Genomic DNA, 22,905 nt, shown 5'->3' on the forward strand with positions numbered 1-22,905 from the left:
GTTACTGTTCACATATTTTTCTATTGAGCAGCTAGTAACAGATTATAGTTAGGTTTGTTTTTACTATGTTTATTATTACCATCTAAACTAGAGCTCTAAATGAATAAGGCAGTATCAGTACCATATTCCAGAATCTAACTTTGAATATATATTTAACATTACCAATAAGATTTTCAATAGTTTCTTATGTTTTATGATGTTAACTAAAGAATAAGGCAGGTCTAGTAGTGATGAATTTCCTGAACGAGTGTTTGTTCAGGGAAGTCTTTCTCTCTTTCTCTCCTTCATTCCTGAAGGACTCTTTTGCCAGGTTTAGACTTCTTGTTTGACAGGTTCCTGTTTCAATATTTGTAACATATCATCAGATTCTCCCCAGGTCTGAAATGTTTCTCTTAGAAATCTAATAATCTCATAGGAGTTTCCTTGTAAGTAATTTCTTTCTCTCCCAATGCTTTCAGAATCATTTCTTTGTCTTTGAACAATTTAATTTCATTGTGTCTTTGTATTGCTCTGTTCAGTTCAATCTCTTTGGGTACTTTGGCCTCATGGAGTGGGTGTCATGGATTGGATGTCCATTTCTCACCCAAGTTTCGGGAGGTTTTCTGCCATTATTGCTTAAACATGCTGTAAATCTTTTCCTTTTCTTTTCTTTCTTCTCTTTCTTTCTTTCTTTCTGTCTTTCTGTCTTTCTTTCTTTCTTTTTTTCTTCCTTTCTATCTATCTATCTATCCCATCCACCCAGCATGGGGCTCAACCTCATGACCCTGAGATCAAGAGTTATATGTTCTACCAACTAAGCTAGCCAGGCACCTCTTTAAATGTATATTGCTGTCCTATACTCTTTCTCTTTTCCTTTTGGAATTCATATAATCACAGTATTGTTTCTTCTGATGGTATCCTGTTATTCCTATAGGTTTTCTTCAGTCCTTTTTAGTCCCTAATTTTTTTTTGTTGTTGTTCCACTGACTGAATAATACCAGATTTCTTGTTTTCAAGGTCACTGATTGTTTGTACTAAATGGTTGAGTCTGGTTTTGAAGCTCTTTTTCGAATATTTCAATTCAGTCATTGCATTTCCAGCTTTAGGATTTCTGTGTTCTTTGTGTTTTCTTATAGTTCACTAAAGTACTGTAAGAGAATTATTAAGAATTCTATGTTGGTCAGTTATTGGGTCTTTATTAGTTTCCTTTGATGGTGTCATGTTTACCACATTTTTTTTAAGTGGCCTCCTTCATTAGACTTTACAGGTTGGCTTTGGCAGAGTCTGTTTTTTTTTCCCAATCAGCTCAGGTTGGCTGTCTGAATGTGTCTACTGCTAATGGCTTTGAGCAGTTGGGGCTTACTCTCAGGGTCTATTTTTAAATAAGGTTGCTGCCAATGCTCTGAAGTCAGGAAGAAAGGACATGATGCTGACTAAAAGGAGCTGGGTAGGATTACTGACTACATGGGGTTATAGGAGGAGCTATGAATTTTCCCAGGTTTTCTTGTCAGGCTTATCAGACAGGCAGACTGGGTATTAGATTCAGCAGTAAGCGGAGTTATGGATTAGCTTCTCTGCCTTGGTGGGGTAGAAGGGTGCCACCCAGGCCCTGAACAGCTTACTGTTCGCTGATACTAATCAGCCAAGACTGTGCATTGAAGTCCCTGGCCAGACAGGACCAACAGTTCTGCTTCATAAATGGGGAAAGTCAAAAGCTATGCTCTGTATTCTAGTACCACTGTAAGCAGGGCTGTTGGATGCACTATGGAGCCTAGGATGTGCTTTGATTGGGTTTTTTGGTAGTGTGGCCTGAAAGCTATATTGAGCAGTGACAGGGATATAAATTAGTTTTCCTACCAAGGAGCAGTAGAACCAGCTCCAAGGCAGGTAAGGCTTATTGTGGTCTTGACTATAGCTGACCAAGGCCCCAAGTTCTCTGGCTGAATAGGGCCACTGGTTTGTTCTGCAGACTGTTAGCTATGACTGCCAGACTCCACCCAATTATTGATGGACTATATAACTTTCCAGTTGTTCCCACCAGGCTTCTTATCAGGTGGGGTTGTGATCTTTACTGCACCCCAAAGAGTTCCCTGGTCTGGGTGTACTATGGGCTTGGTTCTACTCATGAGCGAAACTACTGGCTGGGACTACTACTTGAGTGCTTCAGGTAGGAAATTAGTTGACCAAAATCTGAGTTATGGTTTGCTTCTCCTCCATCACAATCAGATTTCCCATGTTGAAGCTCTGCAGACACTCCTGCATTCTCCATGGGGTGAGATCTGAGTGGAGACTCCCAAGAAACAACACTGGGAGGAGCCCAGAGGCCCTATTAGGCTCTCTTTGTCCCCTGGATGAACTCTAACTTCAGGGAAAACCTCAAAGCTTGTGTTCCTGTGCCAGCCTAGGGGAGGGACAGTGCAGTCAGCATGTAGCCTGTGCTCTTGCCCTGCTAATGCTATTTTTCTGGGGTTCCTTAGTGCAAAAGGGTGCTTCACTCTCACCCTCAAGTTGTAGTGTTCTCTCGGTGGTGTCTCATCCAAGAATCGTTAAGTGTGTGTGTGTGTGTGTGTGTGAGAGAGAGAGAGAGAGAATAAGGAATGTCCAGTGTCACTACCTTGGTCGTTCATTGTTGTCTTTTTGATAATAACCATTCTAACAGGTACATAGTGGTACATCATCTTGATTTTAATATAACTTCTCCCTGATCGTGAGTAATGTTGAACATCTTTTCATGTTCCTTTGAATATCTGTGTATGTTCTTTGGAGAAATATCTATCTAGATCCTCTGCCCCCATTTTAACCCACTGAGCCACCCAGGTGCTCCCTCTGCCCCCATTTTAATGGGATTATTTGTCCTTTTGGTTTTGAGTTGTATGGATTATTTATGTATTTTGCATATTAACGCCTTATTATATCAATAATTTGCAAATGTTTTTCTCCATGTTGCCTTTTCATTTTGTTGATGGTTTCCTTTGCTGTAGAGAAACTTCTTAGTTGGATAAAGTCTCACTTGTTTATTTTTGCTTTTTTTGCCTTGCTTTTGGTGTCAAATGCAAAAAAACATTTAGCAAGACTGAAGTTAAGCAGCTTAGTGACAGTTTTTTTCTAGGAGTTTTATTATTTCAGGTCTTGAAATCTTTAGTCCATTTTGAGTTAGTTTTTGCATATGGTAAAAGATAGTAGTTCAGTTTTATTCTTTTCCATGTGGCTATCCAGTTTTCCCAACACTATTTTTTTTCCAATTTATTTATTTTCAGAAAAACAGTATTCATTATTTTTTCACCACACCCAGTGCTCCATGCAAGCCCAACACTATTTTTTGAAGAAGCTATCATTTCTTCATTGTATATTTTTGCCTCCTTTATCCTAAAATAAAAGACCATTTATATGTGAGTTTATTTCTGGGCTTTCTATTGTAATACATTGATCTATATGTTTTTTTTATGCCTTTGTGATACTTTTTTGATTACTAGCTCTATAATACATTTTGATATCAGAAAGCATGATACCTTTAGCTTTTGTCTTTTTTCTTAAGATTGTTTTGACTTTTAGGGGTCTTCTGTGATTCCATAAAAAATTTTAGTATTTTCTATTCTCTTTTTAAGAATGCTATTGGAGGGCGCCTCGGTGGCTCAGTGGGTTAAGCCGCTGCCTTCGGCTCAGGTCATGATCTCAGGGTCCTGGGATCGAGTCCCGCATCGGGCTCTCTGTTCAGCAGGGAGCCTGCTTCCCTCTCTCTCTCTGCCTACCTCTCTGTCTACTTGTGATCTCTGTCTGTCAAATAAACAAATAAAATCTTTAAAAAAAAAAAAAGAATGCTATTGGAATTTGGATAGGGATTGCATTCATTCTGTAGTTTGCTTTGTGTACTATACGTATTTTTTTCCAATTTATTTATTTTCAGAAAAACAGTATTCATTATTTTTTCACCACACCCAGTGCTCCATGCAAGCTGTGCCCTCTATAATACCCACCACCTGGTACCCCAACCTCCCACCCCCCCGCCACTTCAAACCCCTCAGATTGTTTTTCAGAGTCCATAGTCTCTCATGGTTCACCTCCCCTTCCAATTTACCCAAAAGCACATACCCTCCCCAATGTCCATAACCTCACCCCCCTTCTCCCAACCCCCCTCCCCCCAGCAACCCACAGTTTGTTTCATGAGATTAAGAGTCACTTATGGTTTTTCTCCCTCCCTATCCCATCTTGTTTCATGGATTCTTCTCCTACCCACTTAAGCCCCCATGTTGCATCACCACTTCCTCATATCAGGGAGATCATATGATAGTTGTCTTTCTCCGCTTGACTTATTTTACTATGTGTATTTTAACTATTGATTATTCAGCCCATGAGCATGAAATATTTTTCTATTATTTGTATTTTCTTTAATTTATCACATCAATATCTTACAGTTTTGCATGTACAAGTCTTTTAACCCCATAGTAAAATTTGTTGCTCAGGTATTTCATTCTTTTTGATGCAGTTGTAAATGGGACTGTTTTCTTAATTCCTCTTTGATAGTTTATTATTACTGTATAGAGATGCAACAGACTTTTGTGTATTGATTTTGAATCGTACAACCTTCTGAATTTGTCAATTAGTTCTGATAGGTTTTGGTAAAAGTTTCAGGGTTTTCTATATAGATTATCATGTCATCCCCAAATAGTGACAGTTTTCATTCTTTCTTTTTGATTTGGATGCAGTTTATTTCTTGTCTAACTGCTCTGGCCTGGAATTCTAATACCATCCTGAATAAAATTGGTAAGAATGGGTATCTCATTTCCTAGTCTTAGAGGAAAACCTGTCAGCTTTTCACTGTTAATGTGATGCCAACTGTGAATCTGTCAGATATGGACTTTATTAGGTTGAGGTACATTCCCTCTATACCCACTTTGTTGAGTGTTTTTATCATGCATGTATATTGAACTTTGTCATGTTCTTTTTCTGCATCTGTTGAGCTGATCATATAATTTTCTTTCATTTTGTTACTGTGGTACATCATATTCATTTGTGAATGGTGAATTATCTTTGCATTGGTGGAATGAATTCCACTTAATCATGGTGTATGATCTTTTTAATGTACTATTAAATTCAGTATGCTTATATTTTGTTTTATTTTTTAAATTTTGAGAGGGATGTGGGAGGAAAAACAGAAGGAGAGAGAATCCTAAGCAGCCTCTGTGCCCAGCGTGGAGCTGAACGTCTCTCAACCCTGACTGAGATGGTGACCTGAGCTAAAATTAAGAGTCAGACACGTAACTGATTTAGCCACCCAGGCACTCCCCTCTTTCTCTCTCTCTCTCTCTCTCTTTTTAAGTTTTTGTTTGTTTTTACTTTTTAAAAAAAATTTTTTATTTTTTTTATAAACATATAATATATTTTTATCCCCAGGGGTACAGGTCTGTGAATCGCCAGGTTTACACACTTCACAGCACTCATCATAGCACATACCCTCCCCAATGTCCATAACCATACCCCCCTCTCCCAAACCCCCTCCCCCCAGCAACCCTCAGTTTGTTTTGTGAGATTAAGAGTCACTTATGGTTTGTCTCCCTCCCAATCCCATCTTGTTTCATTTATTCTTCTCCTACCCCTTTAACCCCCCATGTTGCATCTCCACTTCCTCATATCAGGGAGATCATATGATAGTTGTCTTTCTCCTGTTTTTACTTTTTATAGTAATCTCTATACCCCATATGGGGCTCAAACTCAGAACCCTGAGATCAAGAATTCATGCTCTTCCAACTGAGCCAGGTAGGCACACCAGTATCCTTATATTTTGTTGAAGATTTTTGCATCTATGTTCATCAGGGATGGCCTGAAATTTCATTTTCTTGTGGTATTCTTGTCTGCTTTTATTATCAAGGTAATGCTGCCCTCATAGAAAGGGTTTGGAAGGAGTCCCTCTTCTTCAGGTTTTGGAAAGAGTTTGAGAAGAATTAATATTAATTTTGCTTAAATCTTTGAAGGAATTCACCAATCAAGCTGTCTGATGCCCTTTGAATTCTTGGAAGGCTACTGATCACTGACTCAATCTCCTTACTCTGCTCTTATTTCTTATTACTGATTCATTCTCCAGTAGCTTGCATGTTTTTTGGGGGAGCTGTTTCTCCTGTGTTGTTCAGTTTGTTGTCATACAGTTCATAATAGTATCTTAGGATCCTTTGTATTTTCCTGCTACTGGGTTGTAGCATCTCATCTTTCTTTTTTTTTTTTTTTTTTTTTAAAGATTTTATTTATTTATTTGACAGAGCGAGATCACAAGCAGTCAGAGAGGCAGGCAGAGAGAGAGGAGGAAGCAGGCTCCCTGCTGAGCAGAGAGCCCGATGCGGGCCTCGATCCCAGGATCCTGAGATCATGACCTGAGCCGAAGGCAGCGGCTTAACCCACTGAGCCACCCAGGCGCCCGCATCTCATCTTTCATTTCTGATTTTATGTGACTCTTTTTTCTTGATGAATCTATATATAGCTTGTCGACTTTTTCAAAAAAATAGCCCTTAGTTTCATTGAGCTTCTCTATTGTCTTTTTTGTCCTTATTTAATTAATTGGGCCTTTGTTGTAACCTTGCTTCTACTAGCTCCAGGCTTCATCATTCTTTTTTTTCTAGTTTGATGGAGGCATAAAGTAGAGTTCCTTGTTTACTTGAGAGCTTTCTTGTTCTGATAGGGGCATTATTGTTATGACCTTACCTCCTAGAACTGTTTCTGCTTCATCCCATGAGTTTTGATATCTTGGTATGTATTTTCATTTGTCTCAAGTTACTTTTTGTTTTTTTTTTTTTTCCATTTCTTCTTTGACCCATTGGATGTGTAGTACCATGTTGTTTAATCTCTACATATTTGTGAAATATCAAGTTTCCTTATAATTGACCTGAAGTTTTAAACTCTTACAATCAGGGGCACCAGGGTGGTGCAGTTGGTTGGGCATCAGACTGTTCTGGTTCGGGTTGTGATCTCAGGGTCATGGGGTTGAGCCCTGCTTTGGGTTCTGCACTCTGTAGTCTGCTTGGAACTCTCTCCCTTTCCATCTTCCTCTGTCCCTCCTTACCACGTGCACTCTCTCTTTCTCTCAAACAAAAAAATAAATCTTTAAAAAGTTTTAAACTGTTAACAATCAGAAAAGCTACTTTTTATGATTTCAGTCTCCTTAAATGTATTAAGACTTTTTGGGGGGTTCCTGGGTGGCTCAGTGGGTTAAATCCTCTGCCTTCTGCTCAGGTCATGATCCCAGAGTCCTGGGATCATGCCAGGACACATCAGGCTCTCTGCTCAGCAGGGAGCCTGCTTCCCCCCCTCTCTCTGCCTGCCTCTCTGCCTACTTGCGACCTTTCTCTCTCTCTCTGTTGAATAAAAAATATCTTTAAAAAAAAAAAAAGACTTTTTTGTTGCGTAATATGTGATATATCCTGGAGAATGTTTCATGTGCACTTGAGAAAAGTATGTATTTTACAGCTTTTAGATGGAATGTTTTGTGAATACCCATTAAGTTCATCTCACCTAATACTTCATTTAAATCCAGTGTTTCCTTATTGGTTTTCAGTCTGGATAATTGGCCATTGATGAGAGTAAAGTATTGAAGTTCCCTACTGTTTATTACTATTTATTTGTCCCTTTTGGTTTGTTAATGTTTGCCTATCTATTTAATTACTCCAATTAATTTGGGGTGCATAAATATTTACAAGTGTTTAATCCTCTTATTTGCTCATTACTGTATAATGACCTTATTTGTCTCTTAATATAGTCTTTGTATTGAAGTCTCTTTCCCTTATATAAATATAGCTATCTCTGCTTTCTTTTGCTTTCCACTGGCACAGAATGTCTTTTTCTGTCCCTTCCCTCTCAGTCTGTATGTATCCTTATAGCTGAAGAGAGTCTCTTATAGGCAGTGTATAGTTCTGTCCTTTTTAAAAAAATTCACTCAGCCACTTTCTCTTTTAACTGGACAAGTTAGCGCATTTATTTATTTTTTACTTGAGAGAGATAACATAAGCAGGGAGAGGGACAGAGGGAGAAGGGGTTGTAGACTCTCTGCTGAGTGCAGAGCCCAACACAGGGCTTGATCCCAGAACCCTGAGATCATGACTGGAGTAGAATCAGACATTCAATCAACTAAGCCACCTAGGTGCCCCTACTTTTTTTCTTAAAATACCCTCGTATTTTTAAGTAATTTCTATACCCACCATGGGGCTTGAACATAAAACCCCAAGATCAAGAGTCCCATGCTCCACTGAGTCTATTAACTTTTAATTATTCATAGGTATGGATTTAATGCCATTTTGTTAATGATTTTCTGCCAGTTTTATAATACCTTTTGTTCTTCTATTCTTTTTCTGCCCTCCTTTTGTGATTTGATGATTTTCTACAGTGATATGCTTAGATTCCTTTCAGTTTATCTGTTGTGTATCTACTAAAGGTTTTGGGGGTTTTTATTTAAGTATAATTAACATAGTGTGAGGTATTTGTTTCAGGTGTACAACATACTGATCTGACAATTCTATAAATTACTCGGTGCTCACCACAATAAGCATTGTCACCATGCATTATTATGATATTGTCTATATTCCTTATGCATTATTTTTACTTTGTGACTTATTTTAGAACAGGAAGTTTGTATCTTTTACAGTCCATGAGCATTGAATATCTTTCTATTTGTGTCACCTTAAATTAATTTCATCAGTGTTTTATAGTTTTCAGAGTATAGGTCTTTACATCCTTGGCTAAATTTACTGCTTGGTATTTTATTTTATTTGATGCAATTTTAAATGGAATTGTTTTCTTAAATTCTTTTTCTGTTTCTCCATTATAGTGTGTAGAAATACAACAGATTTCTGTGTATTGAGTATCCTGCAACTTCACTGAATTCATTTGTCAATTATAATGGTTATTTTATTTTGCTTGGTGTGGTCTTCAGAGTTTTCTCTATGTAGCACTATGATATCCACAAATAGGGACGGTTTTACTTCTTCCTTAACAATGTGGATGCATCTTACTTATTTTTCCTAGTCTGATTGTTGTGGTTAGGACTTCCAGTACTATACTGAATAAAAATGAGAGTGGACATTCTTGTCTTTTTCTTGATTTTAGGGCAGAAAAGAAGTCTGTTTTTCATCATCAAGTATGATGCTAGCTATGGGTTTGTCATATATGGCCTCTATTATGTTGAGGTATGTTCCCTCTTAACTCACTTTGTTGAAAGTTTTTATTGTGAATGGATGTCTTGTCAAATGCTTTTTCTCCATCTGTTAAGAGGATCATAAGATTTTTATCCTTTCTCTTGTTAATGTGAGGTATCACATTGATTTGATTTGTGGATACAGACTCACCCTTGAATGCCTGCGATATATCCCACTTAATTGTGGTGAGTAATATTTACATCTGTTATGTCTTCTCAGGGGATTGATCCATTTATCATTATATTATGCCAGTTGTCTCTTATTATTACGGTCTTTCTTTAAAGTCTATTTTCTCTGATACAAGTAGAGCTTCCCTGCTTTGTTTTATTTATCATTTGGATGAAATACCTTTTCTCATCCCTTTATCTATGTCTATGTCTCTTTAAGGCTATAGTAAGTCTATTACTTGTATGCAACATATAATTGGATCTTGAAAGTTTTTTCCCCATACTCTGAGCCATTGTTTTAGAAAATTTAATCCATGTACATTTAAAGCAATTATTGATACTTATTGATAACTATTGATGAAGTAATTATTTGATATTGGTAAGTAATTTTGTCAGTTATTTTCTGGGTGTTTTGAAGATCCATTGTCCATTGTTTCATATCCTCTCTTGTTTTGTGTTTTGATATTTTTTGGTATTGGTATGCTTTGAACTGTTTGTAATGTTTTGCATAATTACTATAGAGTTTTCTTTTGAAGTTACCATGAAGTTTACATAAAATATTTGAAAATTGTATTTTAAACTAAAAATGAACTTGAGCAGCATTCTTAAACTTTACACTTTTTCTACCTCCGTTTTAAGTTACTGATGTTACAGTATGCATATTTTTAAATATTCTATATCTAGTAACAGAATAGTGCAGATATGGTTGTTTTTATTATGTTTTAAAACTTTTAAACTAGAAGTGTAAGTGCATTATGTACCAACATTCCATATTACAGAATCTGTCACTATATATTTGCCAGTGCCAGTGAATTTTATGCTATCTTCTTATGTTTCTATGATGTTAATTGTCTTCTTTGTGTTTCCACTCAAAGAACTCCCATTAGCATTTGTTCTAAGGCAGATGTAGGTGAACCCCTTCAGCTTTTGTTGACTCAGGATCAGTCTTCATCTCTTCCTCATTTTTGAAGAAGAGCTTTCCAGGGTATAGAATTCTTGGTTCAGATTTTTCTTTAAATATTTTGAATATGTCATCCCATTGTTTCCTGCCTGGAACATTTCTTTTGAGAGATGAATAGTCTTTGGGGTGGGTGGGTGGGGGGTTCCCTTGCATGTAACTTTCCTCTTTTCTCTTGCTAGCTTCAAAATTATTTATCTCTGACTTTTCACAATTTAATGATAATAAGTCTCTGTGCAGCCCTATTTGGGCTCAACCTACTTTGAGTCCTTTGGCTTTTATGTATCTGGATTTTGTTTTCTCTCCCCAGCTTTTGAGATGTTTTCAGCCATTTTTTGTTTTAACATACTTCGTTACTTACTCTTTCTCTTCTCCTTGTAGAATTCCCATGATGGTGGGTAGTATTTCTTTTGATGGTGTCCCATTAATAGTAGGAGATATATATTAAAAAAATTTTCCCTGATTGTAGAACTTCTAATGTTCTTTCTTTCAGTCACAGATTATTTCTTCTGCATGGTCAAATCTGCTTTTAAAGCTCTTTTTTGAATTCAATTCATTTGTCATATTGTTCAGCTCTAGGAATTGTTTGGGTTTTTGTTGATGGTTTCCTTCTTAGTGGAACCTCTCATTTTGTGCATGCATTATTTTTCAAATTACGTTGTCTGTGTGCTCTTGTAGTTCACTAAACATGTTTTAATTTTTTTCAATTTTTATAAATTTATTTTTATTATGTTAGTCTCCATACAGTACATCATTAGTTTTTGATGTAGTGTTACAGGATTGTTTGCGTATAACACCCAGTGCTCCATGCAATCCATGCCCTCCTTAACACCCATCACCAGGCTCACCCATCCCTCCACAACCCCTCCTCTCTAAAACCCTCAGTTTGATTCCTGGAATCCATAGTCTTTCATGGTTCATCTCTCACTCCAATTCCCCCCCCCTTTTCCAAACATTTTTAAAAGGATTATTCTGGAAAACAAGATTGGTCGGGGTGGGGGGGGGTGTGTGTGAGGCTAATTCAGAATTTTTATCTGGTAATTGATAGATCTCCATTTCTTTAAAGTCACTTATTGGAGCTTCAGGTTTTCTTCAGTGCTTTCTGTTATCTTATCTTTAATGATCTTGATTCCTTATGTTGGTATTTACACATTCAAATAAGTGATTCCTTTTCCATTTTTCATAGGTTTGAGTAGGACTAGACACTTCTCACCAGGAAGCTCAATATGGCTTTCTGGAAATATCTGCTAAGAACATCCTTGTGGTAGTGGGACTTGCTATCTGAGTCTTTTTGGGTGGAGGCATCTGCCCAACCTCTGAAGCTAGGGTAGGGAGGTGGGGTGTGGCTGTCTCAGAATAGTTGGATTAAATTGCTGGCTTGATTCCTTGCCCAAGTCAAGTGGTAGGATGGGCTCCTCAAGTTGCCTGGTCTCTCTGGTCGGCATACTAGACAGTTGGGACTGGGTACTATACTTAGCAGCTGGTGGGACTGTGAGTAGCTTCCATGCCCTGGCAGGACAGCAGGCCAGGGCCCAGGACACACATGGCACATTGATTGGGGACCTGAATCAGGCAAGAGTGTACACCGAATTTCCTGACCAAACAAGGCCACTGGTTTTTTTCTATAAATGGGGGCTATCTTCCCATGTGCTCTGGCTGACTTCTCTGAGAAGGCAGGCTGAGGCCTTTATTCAGCAATAAGCGAGGCTACAGATTAATTTCCCTGTCCTGGCACAGGGGGAAGACTAGCTCCAAGGCTGGTAAAGCCTTTTCTTTTCTCAAGCCAACCCATTTCTCCAGTTTCCTAGCTCAGCAGGGTTTCCAGCCTTGCTCTGCAGACTATCAGCTGCCTTTCGGGTTCTCCACTCCAAAATTGATGGACTATGTAGCTTTCCAGGTGTTTGAGTCTGGCTTTCTGGTTTGGTGGTGTTGGGAGTTTTATTTAATGGTGAGTAGGGTATGAATTAGCTCCTCTTGGGGCAAATCAGGGGAACCCTCCACTACCTGGCACTGGCTTCATTCTGTGGTCAGCTCGGCCTGCCGTACTGTCTGCACAAGGATTGCCATACTGTCTGCACAACCCTCTGCAGCTTCCGGGGGTTCCTGTGGGCCTTTCTGGTTACCCTCGGCAGAGGGCTAGGCTCTGGCTCAGCTCCCTGCCTGGGTGAGGGAAGACCAGGATCCAGGGCTGGGGAGGGTACTAATTAGAGGACCCAAAAGGGGCAGATCCACCCTGTGGTGAGTTGCCAGGTCAGACTGAGCCACATGCTTGGTTCCACAGGTAAGCAAACTGCTGATCAGGACCACTGCTTGGGTGCTGCGGGTTGGAAATCTATTGGCAAAGATGGCTAAGTCCTTTAGTCTCACCCACAATTTCTGGGAATTGAGACTAGAGTGGGGCTCCCAAGAAGCAACCCATAATGCTGGGGTCACTGGATATCTACCCTGGGATCTCCTTTCCCTGTGAAGCATCCAGAGGCTCGGCAGGAATCTCTCTGTGCCGTGCTCTGCCGGCGTCGGGGAGGGCAACATAGGCAAGCAGCTGGCTGGGTCTCTCCTTCTCACACAGCGTCTCTCAGTCTCTGGTGCAGGGCTGCTTCGGCCTCATCCCCGTTCTAGGATTCTCTCGGTGGTATCTTGTCCAGGAAGAGTTGCTAGTTGCTCTTCTTGTAAGGGAGGGAGAGTGAGGTCAGGAACGAAGGAAAGACCTATGCTATCTGGGTGATATCCGTCTCTAAAATATCTTAGGACATGAAGAATGAAGCAGGAATGGTCTCACAGCAGTGGTTCTCAAGTGTGGCCCCTGGAGCAGGAGGACTCAGAACATCAAAATATATTTTACGAGGTATGTGGTATCGTTCTTGAAGACTAGTTAGAACATTTCTGGCTCTAATCCTAAAAACAGTAAAATGTAAACCTAGTTTCTGGTTTCTTAAATTTGGGAGCAGAATATTCGATGACCACAAATATATTCTTAGACCAGTGGCAAAGCCCAAAGCAGTACTTAAAACTAAAATGAAAAATATGGAGTAAAAAGAGTATTCCTTAAACATAATGTTGTACAACTGAGAGTATACCAGGGCAAAGTCTCAAGCTATTGTTTCAAGTAAGTTGAATTCAACAAATATTTACAGGACTAGCTATGTACTACTAAGTTCATGAAGCAAACATGCAGGATGTTTTATAAGAGAAAGATTTGGGAAGTGACAGCCTCTGCTTCAGTCCTTTGTCTGTAACAGATTCACTGGGATGATACTGAGTTAGTAGCTGATTCTGTTTCCGTTACCACACCTAAAAAGGAAGTTTTTACTCCAGCACCGAACCAGCACTATGCACTTAGCACTTATCAGTTCCTTTTTCTTACTGCTTTAAATCCTTAATATGTATTCATGTTAAGGACAAATTAAAAATTTCCTTTATATGTAAGTTTTTAAATCTTTATATTGGTCTTGCTAATTTTGTTTCTCTTGCCTAAACTGTTTTTTCTCCTCCAGTTGATTCTAAAACAAAGTATAAATTTAATACTTTATAGTATTAGGATATACTTTAATAATTTAATACTTTATAGTATTAAGATAGGATAGGGCCTATCCTGGATTCTGAATTGGTGTTTTTCTAGTGTACTAAAAACAGTATTGTTTTCCTTTGACAAACAAACAAAACACCCAAATGAGTATTTCATGGTCTCTTGTGAAGTACCCCCTTGCCTAACAAATCAAAACAGAAATCTCTGCCGAGGTCACAGGCTCAGAATAGCAAATATAATAACAAACCTTTTTCTTTTCTTTTCTTTTTTTTTTTTTTTTTTTGAGGAGATATTTGTGGACGCTAAGGGCAAATTAAACTCCCCCGTCAAGACATCTCCTCAGGAGCACAGGCTATAACCTCTTGCCCATCACCTCCAACTCCAAAATATCATCTGCCCTAAATATTGAGTTCTCTAAGCATGAAGTTAGCGATTCAGGTATATTTGAATCATTACCACTAAACTTGAAAGATATGCTTTTAAGTTGCTATTCTGTAGGAACTCTTGGCAACCAGTAACCCGTTGGGACTATTAAAGTAATATAGGCCCTTCTAACAGAATATTAATATGACTCAGCATTTAAAAAATCACTTTACAACTTCAGGAACTAAATTGAGGTATTATTTATTTGTAACATATTTACATTCTTACAAAATGGTTCTTATCCAGTACATCATCCTGCATAGTATCTTAAGAATGAACATCATATGCTGGGAGTAAAAATCCAACTTTCTTAATTTATGCATTACCCAACATCTTTTGGATCACAAAATACCATCAATTTGGATTCAGAGAACACGAACATCTGTTGAGAATTTTTTGTAGTCAAGGAACAATGTAAATTCAACAACATAAAGTAATTAACTTGACCCTGAGTGTATCAGTAATTTGCATAATTTTTGAATACATGCATACCATACTTTCCTTAACCTTCCCAGTATACCACCACTTGGTTTAAATTCAGTCATCTCGATTCTTCTACCTCATTAAGCCTTAAGATAAAAAGGAACAAAGAATGGGGAAGTAATTAAGAGACAAGGAGGAGAAAACTGGACCCGGCCAGAAGTTTTCCAACAGTGGCACAGCCCTGGTCCAGGCTTATTAACCGAAGGGTCTTGGAGCCTCAGAGTTCCCTTCTGTCACCCGAGGCTGACGTTACATTATTCTTGCTGCATTTTTCCTGTTGTCTTTCACACTGCTTAATTAAAACAAAACAGTGTACCAGCTGAGGAAGTTGACTAAAAGATTCCTGGAGCGCTTCAGAACAAATATTGAAGACCCGACCACAAGAACAGTGGTGAAGAACTGTGTTAGAGACTGGTTTTCCTGAGAAGCAAGAGGGACAAAAAAAGCAAAGAGCCCAGAGTCTGACTCTCCCTCAGAAATGCTAGTGTCGGCAGGAGATCAGCCCGAAGGGCAAAGAACTGGAGACAGCTGGGTGCTGGTGAGGGGAAATGTGGCCTCCGACTGAGGGCTCGCTTATCTCAGGCCAACACTCACGACAGGCCTGCCCAGCTCAAGCCGCTGTGGCATGTACGAGGTAAGGAGTTACTTTTCTTGCCTCTCATATGACAAATCTGAAGAAGAAAAAATAAGTATGAGGTGGGGAAAACAGCGTGTGGAGTCAGTCATGCTTGGATGACTTTCAACGGTAACTGTTGGCCAAAAAAAGCATCAGAGGCAAAACCCGGATTGTGGGTTTATCTCTTCCATGTGCCCTTCCCTAATCCTCCTCGCCCACTCACACTGTTACAAAGGGCCAAAGGCTCAGCAGATGACCAGGGATGGGAAAATTACCTGGCTTCACACAAGCCACTACCTAACCGAAGAATTTGAAGACTGTGGAAAAATTGTACTCTAAGGGGATGTCTATGTTTGTGATTCTATTAAAACAGCCCTCAAAGACCTAAACTATTTGACTTGGTAAAATAGAAAAGAGACATTTTTTTAGGACCTCTAAGATTCCCTGTAACGGGAGGGAAAATGGCCTATTCGCACTCGCATATTCCAAGAATGGGCATCCTTCGTCCCTGTGATTTGTCACCTGGCCAATGCCATGATAAATACTGTTAGAGAAGTGTAGCTTTTTGAAAATAAAGGATAAAAAAGCAAATGGTACAGAAAGGCTTCTCTTTTTTATTAATCAGATGGAGAAAACATGAAGTGTTGCACAAATAGCAATGAAAGGGGAGAAAATCACTCTAGCCCTATCACGCCGCAGCAACTGGTTACATGTCTTTTCTCTCCTTTTAATGACAGACAAGTCTGAATTTCACCAAGCAATCACACGGTGCTTGGAAATGAACAGAGAGTTGTGAAAATAATGCTTCTCGTCCTCAGGTAAAAAAAGCAAAAATCGAGTAAGTATTCAAAGTAATACAAAGCAATGTTACCTGTAGTGACAGTGCAGGATAAGAGCTTCAACACCCTTTATAAGATTGTGCTAATTAATTTACAGCAAAGAACTGTATAGACGAGTAAGTAAAAATTAAATTACATTTGTGTAAGAAACTGTCTTCAAAACATTATAGGAACCTGCATACATAGAATCCAGAGTATAAGACAAACTATTTAAATTCTGATTTATATAAATCCAAAAATGCTAAAATATATTATTTGGGGCTGGGGGGAGGGAGAAGCTTTAGTCACTAAATACAAACATGATGAACTAGATAAACCAGGTTGAATATTAAATAGTTTCACTGAAAATTCCATAAAGAGTAAAGGCAGAATGGCACCAATTAGAAAAGCATTGTTTAAGGCAAACTAAATATCAAGTAACCTTAATTAAAAGAGGAGGCATACAACCCCATAAATAACAAAGTAATTCCTTTGAAAAATTTCTATACGACACTTGAGAATATATGAATGGAAACAGAAATAATGGCTGTTGTCTGAGTTTACTTGAAAATATTGAATAGTACTATATAAAAACAGGAACTGTTCTGATTTAAAATACACTCAAATCATGGGCCACTTAGTTGTCACATAGCAAAGAAAAACAAAATAGTACTGCAATGTCTCAGAGTCTAAATATGTGAAATGCCAAAACTTACTTTGAAATAAACCTTTTTTCTTTTTTTTAGAGGATGTGTGTATGTACATAATGACAAACAAAAAATCCCATTATTTTGGCCCATGTAAAAAGTATGCATAGAAACGTGCACCATCTCCCTGCAAGTAGGTGTCTGAGGGTCAGCTGTTGAGCACGCGGTTCAGTGTCAGACCTGAGATCACCCACACACACAAAAAGCATCAAGGACTAAGAAGAGAGAAATCATGAAATAAACAATGACATGTTCCTCAATCTTCAACAAAATAATCAAGTACGTATCATTAAGTTAAAGGTCGTAGCACGTGAATTTGCACCGTACAGATTTGGTATATCAAATTGTCCTATAAAAATAATTGTTTTCTAAGAACTGTGGTACGTGAAATTGCACGATCATAGCAAGGATCTGTTTTTTTGCAGCTATTGGAATGACACCGTGCCTTTCTAGGAAAGATCAAGTGTAGCCTAGAGGCACATTCGCAAGACCCCGACATCTGCTGGAGCTCCCCACATGGGGATGGGACCAAGTCTTTACCGCCATGCTCCAAGCGAAGAGGTCGCTGCACCCTGGGTGAGTCTCCTGTCACACGGTCCTGGGGGGCAGGCGCTGTTTGTACATTCCAGCAATGGCTTTGGCCGCACTGTAGATCATCTGCCGGCGAGACATGCCGGTGAATGTCAAGTGCCAGTCAGTCCGCGTCACATTCACTAAGCTCTTTTCCAGGACTTCACCCACTGTCACCAGAAGGCCTGACCACCTCAGACTGTAGTCCTGGGGAGTGAGACTTTGAGCCTGTGGAAGAATGAACCTGGGTATGATTTATATTGCATTGAAAACAAATGACTGGGTCTAGCTCTAAGTGACATCCCAAAGTCCCTTAGTATAGATGACAACAAACCCCGAGAAACACAGCTATGCTGGCAGCTCTATGAGGTGACAAGGCTGAGGCTACGAAGACTCAGAACACTACTACACACACCTCCTCTGTTCAGTGTCCACTCAGTCTTAATCTCATGATGCCATCTAACAGCACTCAGTGTCCAAGGCCTGAGGTTCCAGTAGGAGTACGCGCTGCTTCAGGTTAAGAGGAAGAGGAATGCTGAGCACACATGCCTCCACCCCTAACCCTTCCTGTCCTTTTCCATAGTCCCTCCCTCATCAGTGTGCTCTTCTGATCCTTCCCATCACCTGAAATGTTCACTGACATCTCGGCCTATATGTTGTCTAATTCATTAAGCACCTGAGGATCTAATATTTGATCACCAGATCTGATTTTTGTGTTGATTTTCCAGCACATATATCCTAATTAGCTAAGAGTTAACACTATGGTAGTTATTTCTAACATTTCAATTCTATTGAAATCCTTTTTTCTCCTTTAACATGCTCATATTTGAACTGAGTAAACTGATGAGCTATTGCTTGAACCATCAGGCCATTTCTGGGGCAAACCAATCTTGGCCAGGCTGTTCTGTTTGTGATACTGTGATTTACAATTCAAAATACATATACACCTGATCCTTGAACAATGTAGAGGTTAGGGAGAGTGACCACCTGGTATAGCTGAAAATCCACAATATAACTTTTGACTCCCCCAAAACTTAATTACTAACAGCCTACTGTTAACCAGAAGCCTTAGTGATAAGTCAATTAACACCCCCTGTGTAATGCTATATGTATTATATACCATATTCTTGAAGTCTACTAAGCTACAGAAAAGCTTTTTCTTAAGAAAAGCAAAAAGAGAAACTACCAAGAACGTCGAAGAGCCTGCTTATAAATGGACCTGTGTAGTTCAAACCCGTGTTACTCAAAGGTCAGTTATAGCTTGTCCTCCCACCCCTTCCCAGCTCCAGGACAGGGAGAGAGGCTGCAAGATGATTAAATAACCAATGGTGAATGATTGACTCCATCAGGACTATCCAATGACGCCTCCATAAAAACCCCTGGAGTTGGGAGAGCTTCTGGGTTGGTGCCCATGTGGAGATTCCAGGAGAGCAGCAGGCTAGGAGAGCACACAGAAGCTCTGCGCCCTTTCCCGGGATCTTGCCCTCTGCATCTCTTCCATCTGCCTGTTTCCAGGTTCTATCTTTTCATAATAAATAAGGAACTTAGTGAGTAGAGAAGGTTCCTGAGAAGGAGGGGATTGTTAGAACCAACCTGCAGAACCAGACAAGACACCTGGACTTGTCACTGGCCTCTGCGATGGGGAGGGGTCAGTCTTGTAGGACAGAGTCCTTATTCTGTGGGATTGGATACTATCTCCAGGTATAGAGTCAGAATTGAGATGAAATGTCTGACACCATCTGGAATCCTAAAATTCCTTGGTGGTGTGGAAAAACCCCTCCCACACACAGGAATTGGGTCTGAAACCTCAATAGTTGGTGTCAGGAGAGGTACTTGGCTAGAACAGCCCTGGTTCCTTGAAATGTGCAGCTTACGAAGAGCGGGGAGATAAGGATGAGGGCTGAAGAACCTCTGGCCGCTGGGTGGCCACGTGGTCAGTGCTGGAATGGAGCAGCATCTGGGCTGCAGTCTGTCACTAAAGGTAAGGTTACCATGGAAATTAAAGATGGATCTATCTCCTGGAAAGCTGGTTTACTGAATACATAGAGAAATGCAAACTAGTAAGAAAAAGGCAAAACAGTCCACCACTTGGTGGTGATTCTCTACCATAGCTAACATCAAAGTAAAAAGACAATGTTTAGGGCACCTGGGTGGCTCAGTGGGTTAAAGCCTCTGCCTTCGGCTCAGGTCATGATCTCAGGGTCCTGGGATCGAGTCTCGTGTCGGGCTCTCTGCTCTGCAGGGAGCCTGCTTCTTCCTCCTCTCTCTCTCTCTCTCTCTGCCTCTCTGCCTACTTGTGATCTCTGTCTGTCAAATAAATAAATAAAATCTTTAAAAAAAAAAAAAAAGACAATGCTTAGTCTGGCCTTGAGGCTGGATCGATGGATATACGTAGGGACACAATTTGATGGAACTACAGTCAAATCTGTAAGGAAACTGTTACGTGTGAAAAGGCCTGAGGTGAAGTGGCCTTCTGATACCTGACTGTATTGTGAGGATGGACACTGCAATCTCACTGGGGAAAGCTTCCCAGACCTAGTATGATGAAACTGAAACAGCGGAGATGCCCTTCATGCATGATTAGCTGGACATGCTATCTGAGAACGAGGAAGACTGTCTGGGCCCACACGGTGTGAACAGGAGCTGGTAGGCTAGCAGGGGCTAATTCTCTGTGCCACTGCCCAACGTGGAGCTTAGACTGAGGCTTATGGCAAAAATTCAAGTGTGCCTGGTGATCTCTACCGCGACTCGGGAGTAGGATATTTCCACTTGGGGGGGCATTTACTAGCAGATATTATTAAAGCTACTCCTTTCACTGGAGGATATAAAATGATTCTGAAATGTGAAATATCCGTAATATCTAGGATGGTGTTTGAGAAACGCCCTCGTGGGGATGGCAGTGCCCAGGCAAGTACATAAACCACGGCGGTGGTTTATTACACAGTCATGATGCCTAGGGAGACCATCATGAACAAGACTAAATAGCTAAAGACCCAACTAACTCTTGAGAGAGTTTTAGATGACATTTAACAATGTCCATAAGACCAAATGTGTTGAAAATTTTGTGAAATGGAACTTAGGAAAAGGACAACAAAATGCCCTTTTCCATGGAGTACTAAGCCTTCCACATAAACCTCTATTTACATTCTGGATTGTTCAAGAAAGGATGAAAGGGTAGGGAACCAGTTATTGTACATGATGCTTCCGTTCTAAATACCATATGGACGAGTAAACTCAGAGTTAAATTTTTAACAAACCGAAAGCCATGTGCCTTTCGTGTAAGGTTTCTTTTCTTTTTAAAAGATTCTATTTATTTATTTGACAGAGAAATAGCACAAGTATGCAGAGTAGCAGGCTCTCCAGGGAGCAGGGAGGCCAATGCCTGAGCCAAAGGGAGATGCTTAACCAACTGAGCCACCCAGGTGTCCCACAGGTCAGGTTTCTAAACTGGTTTCCATTTATTACAAAAGATGAACGAAGACAAAAGATATGGAAGTAATGGGGGACCAAAATGATAATGAAAGGTAAACAGACCACCAGCAGAACAGGTAAATCATTTTTTTCTGCTGACAGTAGTGAACAGGATAATAAAAAGAAGAGGAAAATAGTGATTAAGCCTGTGACATATTACCTTTTCAAAGACAGCTGGAAAAGAAAGGAGGAAGGTACTCAAACGACATGAAAGAAACTAGAAACTGAAAAACAGAAAAGGCTAAAAGTGCAAAGTTGCCACAAAATCAAGACTATATAGCCTATTTCACACAAACTTATATTCTAAAAACGGTATTTCAAGTTTCTATGGAATAGGATGAAAAAGAAGAAAACGAACCTGCTGTACAAATTCCAAAGGCACGGGTGTGGCCTGTGTAAATGTTTCCAGGTGAATGCCATGGACAGGGTCTTCCACTATCAAACAGCCTATGTCAAACCACCTGCAACAGAATAGATGGTTGTTCATGTGCCAAATAAAGGTTACAGTGACCAGACAGAACAAATCCACAATAGTTAGTATCATTCCCATAAACCATTAGAGCTCAAAAACGAAATGTTTATCAGTTTTCAAGAGAATAATCCATAAAAACTATATAAAAATGACCTGTTGGCTTAATTCCAACAGGAATGAGGAAAACAACCAAAAAAAAAAAAAAAAGAAAAAAAAAAAAAAACCCACCACCTGAAACTTATCCAGGTGAAGTTTTTCTTGCTGAGACTCAGAAGGATGGGAAGACGAAGATTCAAAAAAGCAACAGATAGTTACTCATCTGAATATGCAAATACTTAATCACAACTAACTTTTTAAAAATGTCACTTGCTAAAATACAGGAAATTTTATTTTACCATCTCTATGGTTACTGTGTAGCCCACTTGCAAAGTTACTAGCAAATTAAATAAGCTCATTCAGAGGAAGTAACAAATCTTATTCTTGATAATCTGTCTTTGAAAACACTTCATGAAATCAAGAAAACTTTCTTCCATTTAAAGTTACTCATAAATTATAAAAATACATTTTATAATTGCCTTAAGTCATCTGTAACAGCACTAGCATTTTAGATAACCAGAATTATGCAACCACCAGATGCCATGAAATGAGTTTGGATAACAAGAGGATATACAGAGTAAAAAAAGTTCAGTCTATTTTTAAAAATATGTAGATCTAATGGAATGTGATAAAACACGAAATGAATTAGGTAACTTCTATTAACATATTCAAAGAAACAGCAAGTAAAAATGGAGTAAGTTTTGCTGCGGATTAAAATGATAACAGGTAGTATCTGTAGTATACATATCCTAAAACTTGGTTTTAAACAAACAACATCAAATAAGGATATGAATTTTATTTGGAATACTGATCAGTCAATAACTTGTGTATAAGGCAGACAGAGAACAATCGTGGTGATTAAGCTGGCAGGCATGGACTTCCTGAAAAGCAGACTCAGGGAAGGTGAAAGCACGCCCCCTCCCCAACCCGGCCTGGGCCCCCACCATCCCGTGATGCTGCTGAATACAGATTAGATCTCTAAGGTCCTCTTTGCTATCTGAAATTCAATGGTGCTTTTAACCAAGTCAAGAGAGATAGCCCACTCAGTAGCTAGAACTGCAACCACGGTCATGCCCATGAAAACCTCTTCCATCTCTTTCACTAGTACTGCTGGTGGGGGAAATGCTGGACTCTTCACTCCTCGTTACCGTCCTTCAACTCCCCCCGCACACCCCACCTCACATGATTCACGGACAGTTCCTAAGGCTCTGTCTCGGTCCCTTCCTACCCCTCTCCAGGCAGCTGCTGAAAGAACTCCGACTAGGAGGATCTCATAGGGGTCACTCGGACTAAAAAAGGGCTTAAGAAGAACTGTAGTTCCAAGATACTTGGATTTCATTTACCAGCAAAAATCTCAAAACGATGTCGGAACTGCCACTCTGTTTTACAAAAAAGATCTCTACCACCACCGGTCAATTCTCAGAAAAAAAGGACATTTTAACACAC

General features: G+C 39.5%; 1 protein-coding gene across 2 annotated transcripts in view; it reads right to left on the reverse strand.

Moving 5' to 3' along the window:
- Positions 1 to 14,411: 14,411 nt before the first annotated feature.
- Positions 14,412 to 22,905, reverse strand: part of PRRC1 (proline rich coiled-coil 1) — a 49,355-nt gene continuing 40,861 nt past the window's right edge. For both annotated transcript variants that reach the window (XM_044228383.1, XM_044228393.1), the window contains 2 exons: positions 21,250 to 21,352; positions 14,412 to 17,648 (listed from right to left, as the gene is read on the reverse strand). In XM_044228383.1, the coding sequence (XP_044084318.1) occupies positions 17,439 to 17,648; positions 21,250 to 21,352 (313 nt within the window). In that variant the 3' untranslated portion in view covers positions 14,412 to 17,438. The remainder of the gene's footprint in view (positions 17,649 to 21,249; positions 21,353 to 22,905) is intronic.

This window comes from Neovison vison, chromosome 1, assembly GCF_020171115.1.
Source record: "Neovison vison isolate M4711 chromosome 1, ASM_NN_V1, whole genome shotgun sequence".
Taxonomy (NCBI): Eukaryota; Metazoa; Chordata; class Mammalia; order Carnivora; family Mustelidae; genus Neogale; species Neogale vison.